The sequence below is a fragment of the Grammomys surdaster genome, unplaced genomic scaffold (genome assembly GCF_004785775.1).
Source record: "Grammomys surdaster isolate TR1022 unplaced genomic scaffold, NIH_TR_1.0 149, whole genome shotgun sequence".
Lineage (NCBI taxonomy): Eukaryota > Metazoa > Chordata > Mammalia > Rodentia > Muridae > Grammomys > Grammomys surdaster.
Window position 1 is genome coordinate 4,003,065 of NW_021604607.1, and position 18,762 is coordinate 4,021,826.

General features: G+C 36.4%; 1 protein-coding gene across 10 annotated transcripts in view; it reads right to left on the reverse strand.

The window, feature by feature from the left end:
- Nrxn1 (neurexin 1) overlaps positions 1-18,236 on the reverse strand; it is a 1,062,527-nt gene extending 1,044,291 nt beyond the window's left edge. For all 10 annotated transcript variants that reach the window (XM_028765076.1, XM_028765071.1, XM_028765070.1 and 7 more), the window contains exon 1: positions 17,465-18,236. In XM_028765076.1, the coding sequence (XP_028620909.1) occupies positions 17,465-18,236 (772 nt within the window). The remainder of the gene's footprint in view (positions 1-17,464) is intronic.
- Between the last annotated feature and the right edge of the window lie 526 nt (positions 18,237-18,762).

An 18,762-nucleotide genomic window follows, 5' to 3' on the forward strand; every position in this document is an offset into this window, starting at 1 on the left:
AAGAAATAAGAGAAAACATAGTTTTTCTGTTATCTACTGTTTAATTATTTTCAATATTTCTATTTCCATGTCATTATCCAAGTTCAGATTCTGATTCTTGTTAGACCAGGCATAAGTTAAAGCTGAAAAATAAGAAGCAGACAGAGTTCTGGAGAAGCTTGTAGGAACACAGAGTTTACAACAGAAGAGCTCAGCAAAGTCATGCAGCAAATGCAAAGAGAAATGATAATAACGCCTTCTGAATTTGTAGTTCAATCATCTTTATGCTTTGTTTTGCATAGTTTCTGGTCTGAATGAATGCTTTGTATAGTAAACAAAGTAGAGCTCAAATCTAATTTTCCATTTCCATATGGTCCCAGTCCCATAAGCTAGCTCATTGTGGGTTGAGGGAAATAAGGAATAAGTTGTTTTCCTAGAACAGACAATTGTGTTGCTGAAACTTTAAATGAACAAAGAGTTCAAAGGCAAACCAGAGCAAAACAAAAGAATAAAAACTCAGAGTATCATCTCTTTGGTGTCTTTCCAAAGCATCCATTTGACAAACGAGCTCCTACAAGTCTTTTATCTGCAAAGTTAATTTCATTATTGCACTATACTGTACTTAAGATAAAGAGAAAAAAAAAAACAGATCCACACATTTATTAAAACTGTAATGAATGAATCACTTAGGCTTTAATCTTGTATAAATAGTTTTAGTGAGCTCTCCTAAAGAGAGATCAATTAAATATTTTTTTCAAACAATGTTTTCAGACAAAGCATTTGTAGTTTACTTTATTAAAATTTAAGCACTGAAACCATAATAAAAAAATAAATTCTCCACTGTTCAAGCTATTTTTTTCTGTCAACATAGAGTATAGGCCTATTTCATACCTGATATGAAAAACTAAAATTTTGTATTTAATAATGACATTGTTTGGGGACATTCACCCCTCAAATATGCCACTTCAACATACTGAAAACAAATCCTCCTGACCTGCTCTCCTGAAGAAGGTAATACACCCCATGAAAGATATATAAACTTGTAATCGAACAGGCTACCCGACCTTCATGTGAGAGCTTAGCACTGGAGAAAGAGATTTCCCAAACTTGCTTCTATGAGAAAGGTCACAGAGAAAAATCTGACCAAAGAAGCTGTTCCCCTGAAGTTTGATAATAAAAGGCAGTGGATCTCAACCTGTAGGGAATTGCTTAAGACAATAGAAAAACAAAGATATTTGCATATGATTGATAGCAATGACAAAATGAGAGTTATAAAGCAAGAAAGAAAATCACCTTGTGATTGGAGTCACCACAATAGAAGGAACTATCTTAGAAGATCTCAGCAAAGGTTGAGAACCACTGTTATAGGTCTTATCTTCTGTGTCCTCTTTCTCAACAGCTATCTATTCATCATCAAATATATAATAAAACTCTATGGGTTTTCAAGCCTTATAAAGGCTTTAGTGTCTTGAAAGGCTTATATTAAATCAATGTGTGCTTTCCCCCTCATTAATCTATTTTTCAGGAGTCTCAGAACACAGGACAGGTAAGGTCTTTTATTTCTCATGCAGAGTTTCTAATATGTTCTGATAAAATAGAGACAAACTAAGTTCTGCATTTTATGACACAATTACTTCTACTATTAAGATGCTATGTTTCTAAGAAAGACACTTTTCATCAACTGACAGCACTTTACTAGAATACGGAATCATCCTCTATATCCTGTAGATGTTGATTTATTTGTTGTAGTATAACATTGCTTTTGTGCTCTGAACACAAAGCAAGACTCACAATAATGATGAATTTATTAAAGTGAGTTTCCATCAGGAAAACACTGTCACTTTCCAGAGTCTGTAAAAGGTTTTGTTAGGAATCTGAAGATGTCTTCAACTTACACATCAAAGGAACTAAGCAAATGAGGCCAGAAGGAGGACAGAAAGAGACTAAAGGGAGATGCGTCATCGGAAATATTACATCATATGTGCAAATGATAATGTATGACTTCTGAGGTAATATTTCCTTTGATACCTCAAAATGGAATGATGAAATTTGAACAGAGCCCATTTCTTTGTTATATCACTGAAACTACTTCTGTGACATGAAAAAGTCTTTTAACTTTTCCTAACAGAAGTGTCTTTGTTTCAAAAGAGAAGTTGCTCTAGTGGATAGATACTCTTCATAGATTCGTAAAACTCTAAAACTCTATGAATTCTATAACATGTATTTCAATTGTATTTTAACTTCTCAGAAAATTCTTTTTTTTATTTTCATGTATTCAGGTTATTGCTAAACTGATGTCTTCAGCTGAAAGCACCACAGGAGGAGAGGCAGAAGAAGAGGACAGAGGAAGGAGGAGACAAGGAAGGTGGGGCAGAGGAAGAGGGAGAGAGGAGAGGTAGAGAAGAAAGAAAGAGGAGGGCTGAGGTGGAGAGATGAAGGATAAAGGGCAGAGGACGAGGAACAAAGGAGGAGGGTCTGCATTTCCAACTCTTCCCTTTCCACCCAGGTTACTTGCATTGTTACCTGATCATCTATAATTTGCAGCCTCCAGAAACAAAACCAACAAACGCTGAGCATCTGGAAAGATCCAACTATGAATTCCAAAAGGAGTGCAATTTAGTAAGTAAAAAAAAATATTCGTAACATAAATCCTTGTTTCCAGCACAAGTCATTCATTTTATGATTACTTCTTTTTAATGTTTGACAGTGTATGTTTGAATACTCTGAAAATCAAGTTTCATGAAGGTAATTTGTATATAGTTTTGTGAATTTGGAATGAAAATACCTGGCTATCATTTACACCCGCTCACCTATAAGTGCTGATATAAACTCATTTTAAAAGAAAGGATTGACAATGACTGAAGGACTCACTTCTCCTATCTTAAAGACCATTTTTTTTCCTGCAAAAATAACTGGATATAGGAACTAAAATGGAAAGTAAGCTTGATAAGCATAAAAACATATAAAAGAAATGGCAAAAATACTAAGAATTTTAGACTATAGTGAAATTTTAATGGATGAGTCATGTCTCCAAAGAGTAACACACTGAATGTCATTAAAATATATCTGTTTTAATCTAGCTGCTTAAAAAATACCACAAAATTTAATTTGATAGATTGTTTTCTACCATTTTTTCTTTTGATTGTTCTAACCTGATACATTGTGCAGATAACATAGTCCAACAATTAAAAGAAATTTTCATTTTATGTTATGAATATATATGTCTTTCCTGTACATGTGTCTGTGTACTGTGGGAATGCATGATATTCTGAAGAATAAATGATCCCCTGAAACTAGAGTTATAAACAATTGTAAGCATACTGATGGAGGTTCTGGGAATCAAACTTGGGTCCTCTGGTCTTAGGGACTCCAGCCCTCAAATTAACTCTGGATAAATATTTGCAGCATTAAAAATCACCTTCTTACTTTATCATACTAAATATGTACTAAATATGTCTACTTATAAAACATTGTCTTTAATTTGATAGTAATATTAGATTCATTTGCTACAAGATCCAATAAAGAAGGACAAGTAGATTGAAAGAAAATGCTAGAACCAATCAATTTACTATGTTAGTGAATATCTTCAGCTAACTATATTTACATATTAACCACACATGTATATCCATCTGATATGAAACAAGAGCTACATTTCCTTTCCATGCTTTTGTGATTTCTGTGGATATCTAAGTTGTACATAATCCAGTAGTCAGTTGCCTCACGGCAGTAATACTTTTGAGGAAGAAATAAGTGTCATTTGGAGTTAAACATGAAAAATGTTGCATGACAAATGTACACTAGAAAACTGGAAAGAGAACAGGGAAATCAACTTATACTCACTACTTAATCAATATAGGTGAGCTATCTCAAAGTCTAGACATGTTAGTGTAGCCTGGGATGTGGATATAAAAGAAGCAGGAAATGCTTGGCTTAGTCACTCATTTGCAACTTGCAAATGGAAATTAGCATTACCAGTTTCCATTATGCAGGCACAAGTGCAGACAAACTAAAGAGCCAATTGAGTAATTGTTGATAACATAAATATCTGTAAAAGAGATGAGGAGATTCTGACAACCATTTGGAACTTTTCACATATTTCAGAATTTTCATTTTGGTAAGCAGATGCAAGAATAACGTACCTTATTACAGAATCAACCCGACCATATTCTGCCGACTCAGCTATCTCTGATTTCAATGGAAGAAATATAAAAGGGGTGCAATTAGCTGCTGAGAAAGGCTGTCCAGCAGGTTCCAAACCCTGCATCTCATTAGTAACCTTTAACTAACTATTGAGAGGATGAACAATCTGATATGTATGTCCGAGCTGAGTTCACTTTACTTTTGTGCAGTTATTTTGCACACGATAGGTAAGTGTACTACATTGTAGACCCAAGTTTTTCTTTTTTTTAAAAAAATAAACAGAATTATACAGGATTTAAACTCTAAAATTCTCCTTCATGTCTTCGTTCAGAATACATTCTGCAAAGTTCATGTCATGTTCTATTCTGACAACATGAACGTTCTTTCTAAAACAGTTTGTTCAATTCAACACAATGATAAAAATCCTTGGAGAATCACAAACTGGGTATCATCTTCTGAAATGGACAGTGGCTGATATTTAAAAGCAGTCTAACAAAAGACCTCACAAGATGAGGATTGAACTTGTATATTACATTTTTGCAAAAATTTACATAGATTTTTTGTACTCAATTCACTGATCTTCCTAAGTTATTTACCTCCTTCACCATAATTAATGTATATCTTTGATTACTCACAAAAATATTTTTAAATTATGGTAATTTGTATATGTATTCATATTAGGTAATGAGTCATTAGACATATTCTATCATGCCTATTTAGCCAAGCCCAATGTGCAACAAGCATGACTGCTATATATTTATAAATTTGCTCTAATATTTTGAAAAAATAAAAGTTTCTGAAAGCACTTCCTTAAAAAATACACCCACTTATATTCCTTAAAAAATGCACCCACTTATATTTTCATATTCACAACACAACAGTCCCTCAAAAGCATTATAACACTTACATTCTGTCCAACTATATGCAAAAGCCTAAGAAAGCCAGTATTTCCACACCATTGTCCAAACTGGGTGTGATGGTGTTCTTTAATCTGTCCCAGCTGTGCAGGGTTAGTTCCTGTCTTTAATAGACATTTCTTCCTTTACTGAGGTTGAGCATCTCTTTATATGTTCACGAGTTGTTGGATTTCTCTTTAAGTAACTTTATTTTGATCTACTTGAACTTTGACTTTAATAGTCTATCTCCATAATGTCTTGGAATTAATTAGATTGCTGACATTTATTGAGCTCCCTACTGTGGGACAAGATTTGTTAGCTAGAAGGTATAAGTGTTGCTCAGAAGATTTAGAGGCAATAGAAAAAATAGGAGGGACAAGTGATTACTGTAACAACTGCACTGAACATAAGAACTCCATTTATACAAAGCAGCACAGTTTCTTATGAAGTGGGAATTACCAGGAAGGGGTTCAGGGTGAACTTTACAAAGAGACCATAATAGGTGAGTGATTGGTAAAATTTCATTCAACATAGATCAGACAGAAATTATTAAGTTTGGAAGAAAAAGGAGTAAGGATGGCCCCAAGACATAAATGCAAATACTGGTCATATCATCAAAAGTGACTGGCTTGGATCACAAGGGTTTAGATGGGAGAAAACTGTCCAGAAGGAGACTGGACAGATACATAAACCAATTTAAACAAGTGCTTACCTGACATTCTTATTAATTGGTGCTTTTTCCTTTATCTAATGGAAAGGGTTATTTCAACATTGGAGGAAAAGTTTTGGCTGACGGATAAGAAATTGTAAGATTAGGAAAATAATAAGAAGGCTACAGCACACTTGATGGTCAAGACTGAGAGCCTAAGGTAACACTGTATCAACGCAATCAAGTGAAGTTGTTCACTAAGAGCATACGACTAGCTTTCTTATTGTGCAGCTTCTCCTAACTGTTCTCATCTTTGTGATAGCATTTGCTGCTTTGTATGAAGCCATGCTTCAGCCAGCCCACTCCATCAGAAAGGGAATTCAATTTTTGGTTGCATGAAAACATACTGTTATATCCAAAATAAACCTAAACCATGTTGTTTCTTCACTTTCTTTGGGTTTGCATTTGTGCCAAAATAAAACTCAGTATTTGCTAATTGAGCATGTTTACTACTCGGTTTCTATAAACTCCTAATAGCTTGCTGCAAAGTTTTCTTTTCATATTGAAAAATCCAATGATTTGGATAATTTTAAATGCTGGTGTCCTCGTTTGGAATGTAAACAACTCATTAACTATTTTTTAAAGGATCCACACTTCTCACTCTTAACAGTACTTGCATTTTTCAAACGCTAAGCCCTATTCTACAACTATTAGTAATAAATCTTTAATAATACCCCTAGAAGTCTGATACATGGCTTTGTTAATCTCCCTACACTATGAATATTAGTGAATTTTGCTCAGATTTTTGATATGTTACTTTTTCAGACTTGTATTGGGCTTCAACGCTTTATGTATGCTGCCAAATGCCCTGCCTTCTGTGGCTATAAGCACAAAAATGAACAATGCCTAGTGGCTAATACTTCACCTCCTTGGATATGTCTGCATTTAGTAAGGAGTTTAGAATTGTAATCAGTGAAATAATAGAAGGATCAAAGATGGGGATGCATTTTAAACCATTTTGGCAAAAAAAAAAGAGAATAATCCAGAAATAGTTTTAGTGGGTACTTAGCTTTTTTATTTATTCTTTTGTTTTTAACTCAAAACAATTTTTCATCTCTCTCATTTTACCCTTTTCCAGGAAGAATTTACACCAGTGACAAAGCCCCTTTCACCCAGTTGTGTTTCTCAGAAGAATAATGGCAAAGCTTATAAAGGGGGTGAATTATGAGAGATGGCCCTCAAATGGTGCTACAGTGTGCTACGGCAGAAACAGGTGCCTACTGAGTCTCAGCCTGGGGAACACCTCGGAGGAGGCACAATGAGCAGGCTCCGTGTGGGCACACATCAGAGAAGGTGCAGTAAGTGCCTATGGAGAGTGAAATGCAGGCAGAAAGGCCTCAGGAGAGTGCAATGTAGGCAGCAGCTGTAACCTGAGTTCAAGGAAACATAAGCCTGGCCACTTCAATGGGTAAAGAAAACAAAGGCAGTTGCCTCAAGGCAATCATAAGTGTGTGGGCAGAGAGCCTATACACAGGTCAGTACAGGGACATCAAGGTGCAAAGCCAGGATAAGGCAAGTGAAGTCATAATTATAGGATGTTGTAACAGTTGCTGCAGTACTTTAACTCTACTCTTCTACTTTGGTAAGACACAGTTTTGGAGGGCCTGGATGAAGCACATTTGTTTTAAGCTATTGTCAACTCAGTACTGAAGAAGTTCTCATGTTAAATGTTCTCCAAGAAGTACAATAATTACATCACAAGAAAAGTGAAAGAAAATTCGAGTATCATTTAGTACAAATAAGGGGTTTTAAAGAATTTGAGATGAGCAGTTGTCTATCTAAACTCAATGCTACTATTAACCATAGCTTTAGAAAGATTTATCCACCACTTCTTGTCATGGTCTCGCATTTAAACAAGCTTGTAACAAAATACATTTTTCTATTTATTTGGCCCAAACCAAATATTTTAGATTGAAAAATGACATTTTTTAGTTTCCTATGGTCTTGTGAGAGGAAAAAAAAAGTATGACAAAACTATATTAGGCCATATAGATGATTATAATTTAATGACATGTATTTTGGATGATTTTAATGTAAATATTAGGGTTTAACAAGTATTTTTGCTTGAATTATATAATTTTCTCACAAGTCACAATTTTGTATATCTGTGTAAAGAGATATAAATACATATACATTTATGGAATAAAATAAATGTCTCATTTTCTTTAAACTTTTCAATATTCCAGTGTACTTGATCCAAGTAATCTTTTATAAATTTCTCTTATTACACATATAATTGTGCAATATAGGCAATGAAATACAGTATATAACTTCATACTTCATAATGTTCTCAATTCAGTAAATTAAGCATTTAGTATATAAAGTATCATGTACAATTTTAAATAATAATAATAATTTTGAGAATTCAATTTTTCATTAAAGGAAAAGAACTGAAGGTAGAAAATGATACCTTCCATGCGACAGTTATAGTTATATGCTGCCATGCCAGCTACTTCCCTAAGGAGAATCCAGGCATGCTAATTGTAGAGAGACATCATTACTTAGAAGAAAAACATGAGTCTTTAATATCCTTGCTTCTCCTGGACTAAGGTTGTTTGTTCTGCTGAATCTAACAATGTCTAAGAAACAATGAAGCTAAGCTGATTCTACAGAGAGGCCCAGATATTGTGAGGTCACGAACAATAGTTGTTTCTCAGTTTTGATCAGTGCTGCTTCTGCTTCAGGTGAACATCCACACAAAAATCATTGCTTGTAATTAATGAAATCCATTCATGGCGGCAAAATGCAGGTGCAGTGACAATTTCGTTTGGTATCTTCCTTTCTAACTTGTGGCTTTTCAGATCTTTCTGTGAATCAAACTATGTAAGTGTTCTAGAAGCAGGTCTTGCCATAGTGTGGAGTCCATGTCCAGGTACAGTATCCCACACAGCTTGGAGCACAAAGAGCCACACAACAGTCCAGGTCATCACTTTGCCTGTGAGCTAAGAATTCCTATCATTTCCTTCTAGTACTAGCTTCATATGGATACCAGAAATAGCATAAAAGAGATGTCTTTCTAACTCTAAGCACTACTGTTGGACAAGGAGTTATGAAGCCAAACTCACTTACTCAAAAGAAGTGCTAGTTTTCTACTTTGTAGCTTCATTTAACCCTTCTTTGTGCATACAAATGGACTTGCTATTCATGCTCTCTCCAATATCCAATATCTGTATCTTTATGAGAACCATACTCCAACTCAATAAGTATCTGGGATTTGACTGATCCAGGAGTTTACATTTGTACCAAACCACAGTAGACTTTGATAATTTTAAACTTTATTTCCCAAACTTTAAAATTGGAGGAAATTCACTGCATCTTGGCTTGTAAAAATTCATTCTTTGTAACTCAAAATGACAGAGTAGTGTTCTTTCTGTGCAATATATGAAAATTTCTCTTTTGATTACTGGAGTTTAGTTTTAGTCAGCACACTAAGCATCCTACTAATAGAAAGACAACAGGGGCAAATACACTTGATGAACTTTTATTTCTGCCCCCACATTGGGAAATTCTGCTACTTGTAAGTTTGTTATAACCTGTAAGCCTCAGACCTAATTGTGAGTCAGTCACTTAATGTACTTGACAACAATCCCAAGAACCTTTAGCCTTTAGATGAATGAATACACAGACTTTGTCCTGCCATTGCAGACTTGCCGGATAGAGCACCTGGGATCAGATTTCAAACCGGCCATCAACTCCATATTGGGCTTTAGAAAGTGATATTTTCTATCCTGCACTTAACTCATAAGCAAAATAAAAATGTTATAAAGCTGGGGAAATAATATTGTTGAAGAAATAAGCGAAGTGCAGTGGATAGAACACAATATAAAATAATTCCACTAAAGTGAAATAAAGAAGTACTCATAAGTACTATGACGGCAACAGAACAGTTTTAAGCTGATCTCATGTTTAAAAGGCATCTGAAGCTCTGGTGAGCTAGCAGATTATTGGACATGCAGCATTTTTGGAGAACATGGTTATTTATAGACTTCGAGAATTTATGAGAATTTGATTGGACTATCTAGTAATGTGTTTTCCAATATCTACTCACTTAAGTATTGACTGGGCTCATTCAAACCCATGAGCACTTGACAATTTTAGCATTTGGGCTGTCCAAATTGGAAGGTTTACATTGATTAATTGTAACGTGTAGATACATGTTTAAAAATACAAATCAAAATTAAAAGTGTAATTGTATTTCTAAATATTAAGACATCAGAAATTGAAAAATAATTCAACTTCAAATGTTGTATAAGGTATTTAAAACAGAGAACTCTATTTGTTTCTGATTTATTTATACATAAATGTGTCTGCTCTCTGGATGATGTTTGCATTTATATTACAAACATTGGATATTTTGCATAAAATTTTGTAAAGTGGATTCCCTCTGAAGATTATCTTATACCTTAGTGTTCAAATATAATATAAAAATGTACTGGTTTTCACCAAGGAGCAATAATTTTTAATTTGAAGGAATTGTTTTCAAGTTAATTTGCTCTGATATACAATAAAATACACAAACCACTTGTGTTTAGGTTAGGGAATCCTCACAAATATGTATCTGAAAGCCCAAAATTCCATTCTCTGACAACGCCACTGTGCTGTTACTCTGTTCTGACATCTACCATCATAGACTATTTGTGTTTCTTTAACTATTCATACAAATGGGATTATCATATTATTTATATGTGTTATTGCCCTAAGCTATGTGTGTTTAGTTTAGATTTTACCCAAGGGAAACAAGAAAACTAATATTGTTGTTCCTATGTTTGCCATATATCAATATGCAGTAGCAGGATCCCACCAAATCTGGGCATCAGTGATCAAAAGCACATCAAAATAATCCTAAAGTAAGATTATTAGAGTAGTACTTAACCTTTGATCTGGAATATAACATCCTACAAACACTACACTGAGTAGATATTGGGTTTTGTAAGAAACCCTAAATTACAAATCAACCACTATCACACACTCTATATGGCAGGTCAGCCGGATCTACCAAAGTTTAATAAGCTCAATATGAGCTTGAAACCTAAACCTCAGAACATTAGTGGCCTTATCCTAATTTAATGTCTGTTTAAAGGTAAAGTCACACCTAAAACCTGTTTCTACACATCTTAAGAAATGTTCACACACACACACACACACACACACACACACACACTATGTAAATGATAAGGCAGTAAAGACATCTGAGAAAGTACATTAGTACATTTTCTATATCCATTTCTATACTAGAGTAGAAATATTTGTAATCTGGATTGAGGACAGTAAAGACAAAACCATAGAGTTGTGGAAAAACTCTAAAGAAAATGGCCAGCAAAATTTTTCTTTCATAATTCAATTAGAGCTTTCAAAATTTACTATTCAGGAAACTATGCAACTATATCAATTCCTATACTTCTAAGTAAGAAAAAAAGGATTGAGCCATAAAATATACAGAAATGCATAATCATATATGTAGGTTTTACATAATGTTTTAATAGGATACATTTTTAATATAGAAACTTTCTCAAAATTGTATTAGGAATATTTATAGGTATTTTGTAAGTTGTTTGCAAAGTTACTTTTAAAAGTAAGTTCATTATTATTAAATAGAACTTGACTGTGACCAAATACAAATTTTCATCCATATTTATCTGTGCTTTACTGTAACAAGCAGATATAGCTGGAAGAAACACTGACTGGGAGAAACATAGAGGTGGCTGGTGACTGCTCAGGAACATGTCAGATTCACCTTCTAATTCCCACATACAGCTGAAAATAACTGAATTGTTAACACAATTTCAGTATGTTTTCTTGTCCAATGATGTGATTGTTTTTAAGTAATCAGTTTAATTGTAACATTTTATTTAATGATGGCCAAAGTGGAACTGAATTACACTGTCATATATATGAATAAAAATATATAATTTATTTGTGATAACCATAACATCTGTTTCAAATTTAAAATTTTAAAATTTCAAATATATTAGTAGCTGGCATGCAGCAAATTAACTTTTATATGAAAATCAAAACCATTATAATTTGGGGACAATTGCTTATGCTAGCCATTTAAAAGTCTCCTATTAAAGATAGATAATAACACTATAGATTTTGAAGATAGTGAAAATTATTTTCTTGCTTTTGTTTTCATGGCCAACTCCTAGGAATTCAATGCAGTGTTTGCACAAGCTGAAAGTCTTTGGCTCTTGAGCTACAGCCTCTGCCCAGAACAACTTTACACAACTCGTAAGTTGGAAGGAGCACTGTTTAAGTACAGGATTGAGGCAGACTGCTGGTGCTACATGAAGAGTGAAACAAACTTATTAGAAATGTTTTTGTGTTTAGTATTTATTGAGTCATGAAATTCTAAGATTTGCCTGAATTTTGAAATCCGGTTTTAAAAGAGACAACCTTAAAACAACTGTATAAAACAGAAACAAAATCTTATTGTCTTCATCATTTCCTTTCTTCATAAGTTGGAAGTTTACATTATTGCATCGAATTTTCTGTGCAAGTAAGTACCCTTCAAGAAAATGGCAACAAATGCAAAAGCACAAACAAGCAGATGTCACCCATTGCCCAGCCTGGTCACCCAACATTCTCTGTGTTTACAGATACCAGCTTAGTTTTCGTAATGGTTGTGTAAAGCCAATACTGATACTATGCCAAGTACTAAATTGAATAACAGAAAATTTAAGCTTTTACATTTGTAATAACTGGGAAGGCAAACCAGAAAGTGTAGGTAATTTAGCCTCTAAACTAAAATTTCTCAAAAGAATAGACAAACAAAAACAAATTCTATGAACCTGTGGAATTCTAGAATGGCAACTATACTGAGGTAATTTATAGATGGAAGTAAACAAACGCCTTTTACTGTCCCATATTAATACATATCCAATATGTTTCACAGAAAAGGAATCTATTCATGAGCTTTGTCCTATTCAAAGGCTTTCAACAGAGGTAACCAATCTTTCTGCTAAATGGCAGACCTTAAATAAAACTCTGCTAATTTTTCTGTATCAGTGTCTTCAGTATTTTCAACTTAACTTTAAAAAAAATCTTATAAACATTTTAGGCTCTTGTATAAACTGTAGAAATACTATACTTAATAATATTCCATTGTAAATGTATTCAATTTACAGTGTAGCACCAGAAAGCCAGTATGTGTTACTTTTTGTTAAAAAGACACAATGATTACAATGTATTGTACTTGGAGAGTGATACAGTATGGTATTGCCACTGTGTTCTAGAAGACTGTTGCCTCAATTGAAATAACCAAGAGAAATAAATTGATAATCTATACAGAGTTAGGATTATGATTTTACAAGTGGATAACAGTGTTCTAAATAACAAATGAACTTAAATCTCTATACCTAAGTAAGCCCACAAAGATTCCAAGTTCCTTAAGACATGCTTATGACTTGAAAGATTCCAGTCAAGCCCCTTTCCCCTCTACTTTCTCTAATACTTTGGGATACAGTTTATAGTTGGTGCTTAGCAACTGCTGCTGAGTGACAACCATGATTGTTTTTTCATTTCTTTTGGCCCCTTTCAATCTGTTTAATAAATATGTCATTAGTAAAGCAAATTTAAGGCTGCCAATCCCATCTCCCGTGCTCTATTCCTGTGTCTATGGAGCTTAAAATACTAGAATAGTTCAGCAAACCTAGCAATGCCTGTCTCTACTACTCTCTTGAATATGGACCAAGAGTTCCATTCAAAGAGGGCTCCTGCCAGTGACATGGACTGTGCCACATTCTGTATAGATTTCTGCACCTCTGAGTTTCTCTCATCAACATCTCTCCATGTATATCCCGCTAGTCTCTCTCACATTTCAGATTTAAGTTTAAAAAGCACACCTCAAGAAAATCATGGATGAGGTCCACTATTTTAAAATTCCACACATTTTATAGCCATTTAAAAACTGTGTCCCTATTTTTAAATTCACACACACACACACACACACACACACACACACACACACACGTTTAAGTAGTATGCCTCCTAATAGAATATAGGATGGCTGATGAGGTAGGATCTACTTCTAAGTGTGCTCACTATTACACTGCATAAGCTCTGGCATATGCAAAGCAGTCAATCTATTCTTATATATAAATAGAGATGCATTAAGAAGTATATAAATGGGTATCGTCAAATCTTTGGTTTCAATAAGTTACATAAAAGACCTAACTGAAGTGTTCACTAAAGATATTTACCACGCTGCCATGCCCAATATTATTAAACAATAATGTATCTTTATAGTAATTTAAATAAGAAATTGAAAGAAAATGACATCACAATCTAGTTTGAAATTTTAAAATGTGATCCTAAAATGTATAGAACTTACTTAGATCTGGGGATCACAAATATAATTTAATGTCTTATTGATTATCATTTTATCCTTAATTTTAAGCTTGATGGTCATGAAGTTCTCTAAGTTTTTGAAGCTACTAGGAATCTATCCCTACCCTTAAGTAGAAACTTATTAAATAATAATGGCACTAACGCACTTAGATGACTATGATCCAATGAAAAAGCTATGTGCCTCATAAGCACCCATCATTCAAGAAGGATGACATTGTTAAGTAGTTGAGTTCTGACACTAATGTTCAGAGTCAAAAACATCAATGGTGCATAAAATACCAGTTTCTGGGACCATTTTATATGTATCTTTGTTCTTTGAAAACCATTTTAACACTCCTCCAACCACACACACACACACACACACACATCACACTGCACCACACAAGTAAATTAGAAAGAAAGAAAACTTAGTATATGAGAAGAGACATTAATTGGAAACAAGATTACTATGATTTAATCTAGACTCTGTCACTAGCCTGATCATGAAGCATAACTTTCTGGTGTTTTCTCTCCAACAGAACATAAATATGTAGATAAATCAACAAATTTTTTTAGGCCCAAGTAAATACAGCAAAGATGAAACACAATTCATTCAACAAAACTATCCTGGAAACTCATAGGTACAGATTATCTCAGACATTGTAGATGGGGAGGATAAAACCAGGTTGCTATCACTAGATATTGTTACCATATTTTTAGTCCTTAACTGTTTCAAATAGAAGGCCACTACAATAATAATGAACTTTCTAAACTAAGTATAAAAGGAATTTTAGGGACTAGAGATGCGTTAACTTTGTGTTTAATATTTGCTTAGCTGCAATCTTTCCAGAACATGTTCTGTAATGCATATTTATTTATTTTGTTTTTAAATTGGGTTTATAAAGAATGTGGTAATCAGTGTAAATACTGAATGGAGACAGAGCTTTATTTACATTTCATCTGAATAGAAATCATCTCCCCCAGTTGTTGTGCCTGATCGGTGTTGGGAGAGGCATCCACTCCAATTAATTATTCAATAGTCACTTGACACACATGAAACACAGAAAATAAGCAAAGCAAAGCCAATGCTTCTGGGAAGACAGACTATGGCATAATCATTACATCTTCCATTTCTCTAATAATGAAAGGAATTCAACCTTTTGTTTTCCTGTTATCATGAGTGGTGATCTTTGCATTCACTTTCAGCTTAAATTTTTAAAATGAATGAATGTTCAGAACAATGCTGATAGACTGACTTTCTTGGGATGAGTTTTCTTAGGCATCAGATACTATAATACCCCAATATTCCTCTTGTTAATTTCAAATCTTATACCTTACAGAAAGAACTATGCCTTGGCCAAAACAAAATGTATTTTGGAAACATCTAATTCTGTTTCTTTTTAACATTCTTTTTTTCAGGCTTTCTTCAGTCTTCAGTGTTCCTGATTATGCATGATCCTTGAATCCCTACATTAAAATGCATAGAAATATTTTTAAAATTCATTTAAAACACTCTCCCACACAGTACAAGCTGTCATTGTGTCATGTTTGTTTCTTAATTTAAGAAAGGAAGTTATATTTCATTAAGTTGCCTTCTTTATCATTTAAAGTGGCCTTGGGATGCCTAGAGAAGTATTTTTCCATAAAAGTAATATTTGCCACTCTCTATTAATCAGGACAAATGTATGCAGCTTCAAGTTGTACGACTGAAGTGATCTCATATAGCTATCATAGTCATGATTTACAAGCCAGCTTGATTTGATAGTGTCATTTTTTAAAAACATGAAATCTGATCTTATGTTCATGGAAATTCACCAGCAGAACTCAAAGTGCAATAAGGGACACAGGGTGCAGTCATCTCTAACTCCTTTCCCAAAGTACCTAACACAAACCCATCTAAAAACAAGTGTAGTTAACAAGTTTTGAAAGTCCCATCAGCCATGGAAGCCATAGAGCACTTCTGAATAACATTTTTTTTTCTTTCTAAGTAAGTCTCTTTTCTGTTTAAGCAGTTACAAATTTCATCCTGTCTTTCTTTCTTTTAAGGACAAATGAGAGAGCTGCCAAGTTTAATAAGAATTACAAAGGCTTGTGTATCTCAGCAGTATCAGCCAAAAGTAAAAATAAAGTAAGAAAGAAACAAAATAAAAAAAAATCAAAATGTCAGACACCACACAATAAAACACAGCCACACAAGCGTTTTGTCCTTGTCTTTTCAAATTAGATATAATAATTTACCTTTGTCCCCACTACAACTATAAGTGCACTGGCTGCCTTGATTTGATCTAATAGAATGTACCAAGCTACCCATCCTGCTTAGGCTCTAACACATTCATGTCTCATCCTAGGACAACAATTCACCCACTTTCTGTTTAGATATTTTTCCTCTAGTCATGCAAGAATATTTTCCTTGGTCACTGCCATAATAAATACATACATACATACTGCATACATACATACATACATACATACATACATACATACATACATACATACATAAAATGGAAGAGATACATAGAAAATGGAATTTTAGATGTAAAGGCATGAAGATAACTCTTAGATGTGCTTTGTTTATTTTAAGCCCTTAAGGACCACAGAAACAATTTGACTTCTGCTACGCAGATAGATGTCATCAGCTGACTATCCTTGGAAACTCTCTTACCATGGCTCACATGCATGCTGTTCATTAGCCTGCACAATCTTCCTGATCCAGTGACATCTAAATTGCTCTATTTTGTTACCAAGCATTTGTCAATCAAGGAAAACGTTATCTCATCTCTATCATTCCTCAACGATAGCTGAGATTTCTCACACTTGAAGAAACCAAAAAATCAGAAAATTCATCTTAAATATGGCAAATTTGGGATTGTGATAGAACCATGGAAAACAATATTTTCTAAAATCCTCCCGTTTGTGAAGAAAATCTCTCTTCCACACCAGGATCAGGTCTTGGATTTGCAAAGGCACCCAGGGCCTATGGCCTGTCAAGTGTGCTTTGACCAATAACCACGTGGACAGCCCTACTGCTGCCAAGGGCAGCTTACCCTCCATTTGGTTTTCTCACCAAACACATGTTCAGTCTTCTAGATGGTTGTCAACAACCTCACAGACAATGTCTGGATACTATAGCTACTGATGGTACAGGGCAGTAGAGGGCCATTTAGATGGGCAGTGGCCACAGGACTTACAGGGACCTGTCAACGTTGGTCTGCGGGTTTTTCAGGTAGATCATTCTCTTGGTTCATTAGAAGGAGGTCAGGTGGACACGGCCTCGGGAGATGTGTTCAGAGTGCCCACTAAGAGGCTGCAGAGGGAGGTAGCATGGCGGGGAGGGACAGGCCTTCCCCGGGAGGCCCCATGCAACGGCCTCCCGCCCAGCCCAGTCCGAGGCTCCGCGAGGTCGGGCAGGCCTTACCTTGGCTGCAGTCCTTGCCACGGAAGCCGGTCCTCGAGCAGTCGCACACCGCCTGGTCGTCGACCACGGAGCACACACCCCCGTTGAGGCACACACCGCCCTCGCCCTCGTCGCCCGCCTCGCACGGGCTCCCGCCGCCGCTGTTGGGTGGCTCGTCGTCCAGCTTGACCTCGCCGCCGTCCAGCGGCAGCGCCTGGGATGAGTTGACCCTGACGTCTCGGATCCAGCCCTTGAAGGGCTCGTGCTCGCGCACCGAGGCCAGCGTGAGCTTGAGCGCTGCAGCGCGCAGTTCGGGCGGCAGGCCGCCCACGAAGAGCCCGCTGAACACCGTCATGTCCCTGCGCTTCGACTTGACCTCCACCCACTTGGCCTCGGAGCGGTCGATGTAGAGCGTGGTGTTGCGGAACTGTCTGCGGATGCGCACGCTGTGCCAGACACCGTCGTTGACCGGAGTGTCGGCCAGCAGTGTGGCGGGCTCGGCGCAGAAGATGGAGAAGCTGAGCTGCAGGCGGCCGCCGCGTGTCAGGATGAGCTCGAGGAAGTCGCAGAAGCCCTCGTCGTCGAAGTAGAGCACGAGGCCGCGGGCACTGCGCGTCTTCAGCTGGAAGCTCATCTCACTCTCGCAACATGCGTTCCACTTGGGGAAGCGTGTCCACTGGCCCTCGGCGCCCGGGAACTCCAGGCCGCTGCCTAGCTCTGCCCAGCAACCCAGCAGCAGCAGCGACAGGCAGAGGACGCAGCAGCCCCCGCGCTGGACCAGCGCCGTCCCCATGCTCGGGGCTGGGGTGCGGCGGGGGGGAGCCGGGGGCGACAGGGTCGAAGCGGTCCTGGACACCGTCACGGAGAAACGGGGGTCCACAGAGAAGTGGGAGGGAGGGGGAAGGCGGCAGTAGGAGGGGCACACCCTCCTTCAGCTCTTTTTTTTCTTCTTCTTCTCTTCCAGCAGCCCCTTCCTCTCTCCCAGTAGTCCCCTTCCAACTGGAAAGTGGAGACCCCAGTCCTATGGGATAGCCACAGAACTTCCAGGCCAAAGGGAGGATACACTTTGGAGGCAACGTTCTGAAAAAGACGGCCACCGAGACTCAAGAGAGATCACTGATCCATTTGCATCCTATGATGTTAAGTAAGGGCATCTGTGGCACCAACAGGTACTTCACTCTTCTAGGACCAACACCCTCAATGCACCACAGGTCTGGTGCCAACAATAGGAGAACACAGTCAGAAAAAAACACACTTTTCTCAGAAAGGAACACGAAGCCAACACTGAGCCTGGATCTTTGGCTGCTTGCCAGGTTTCA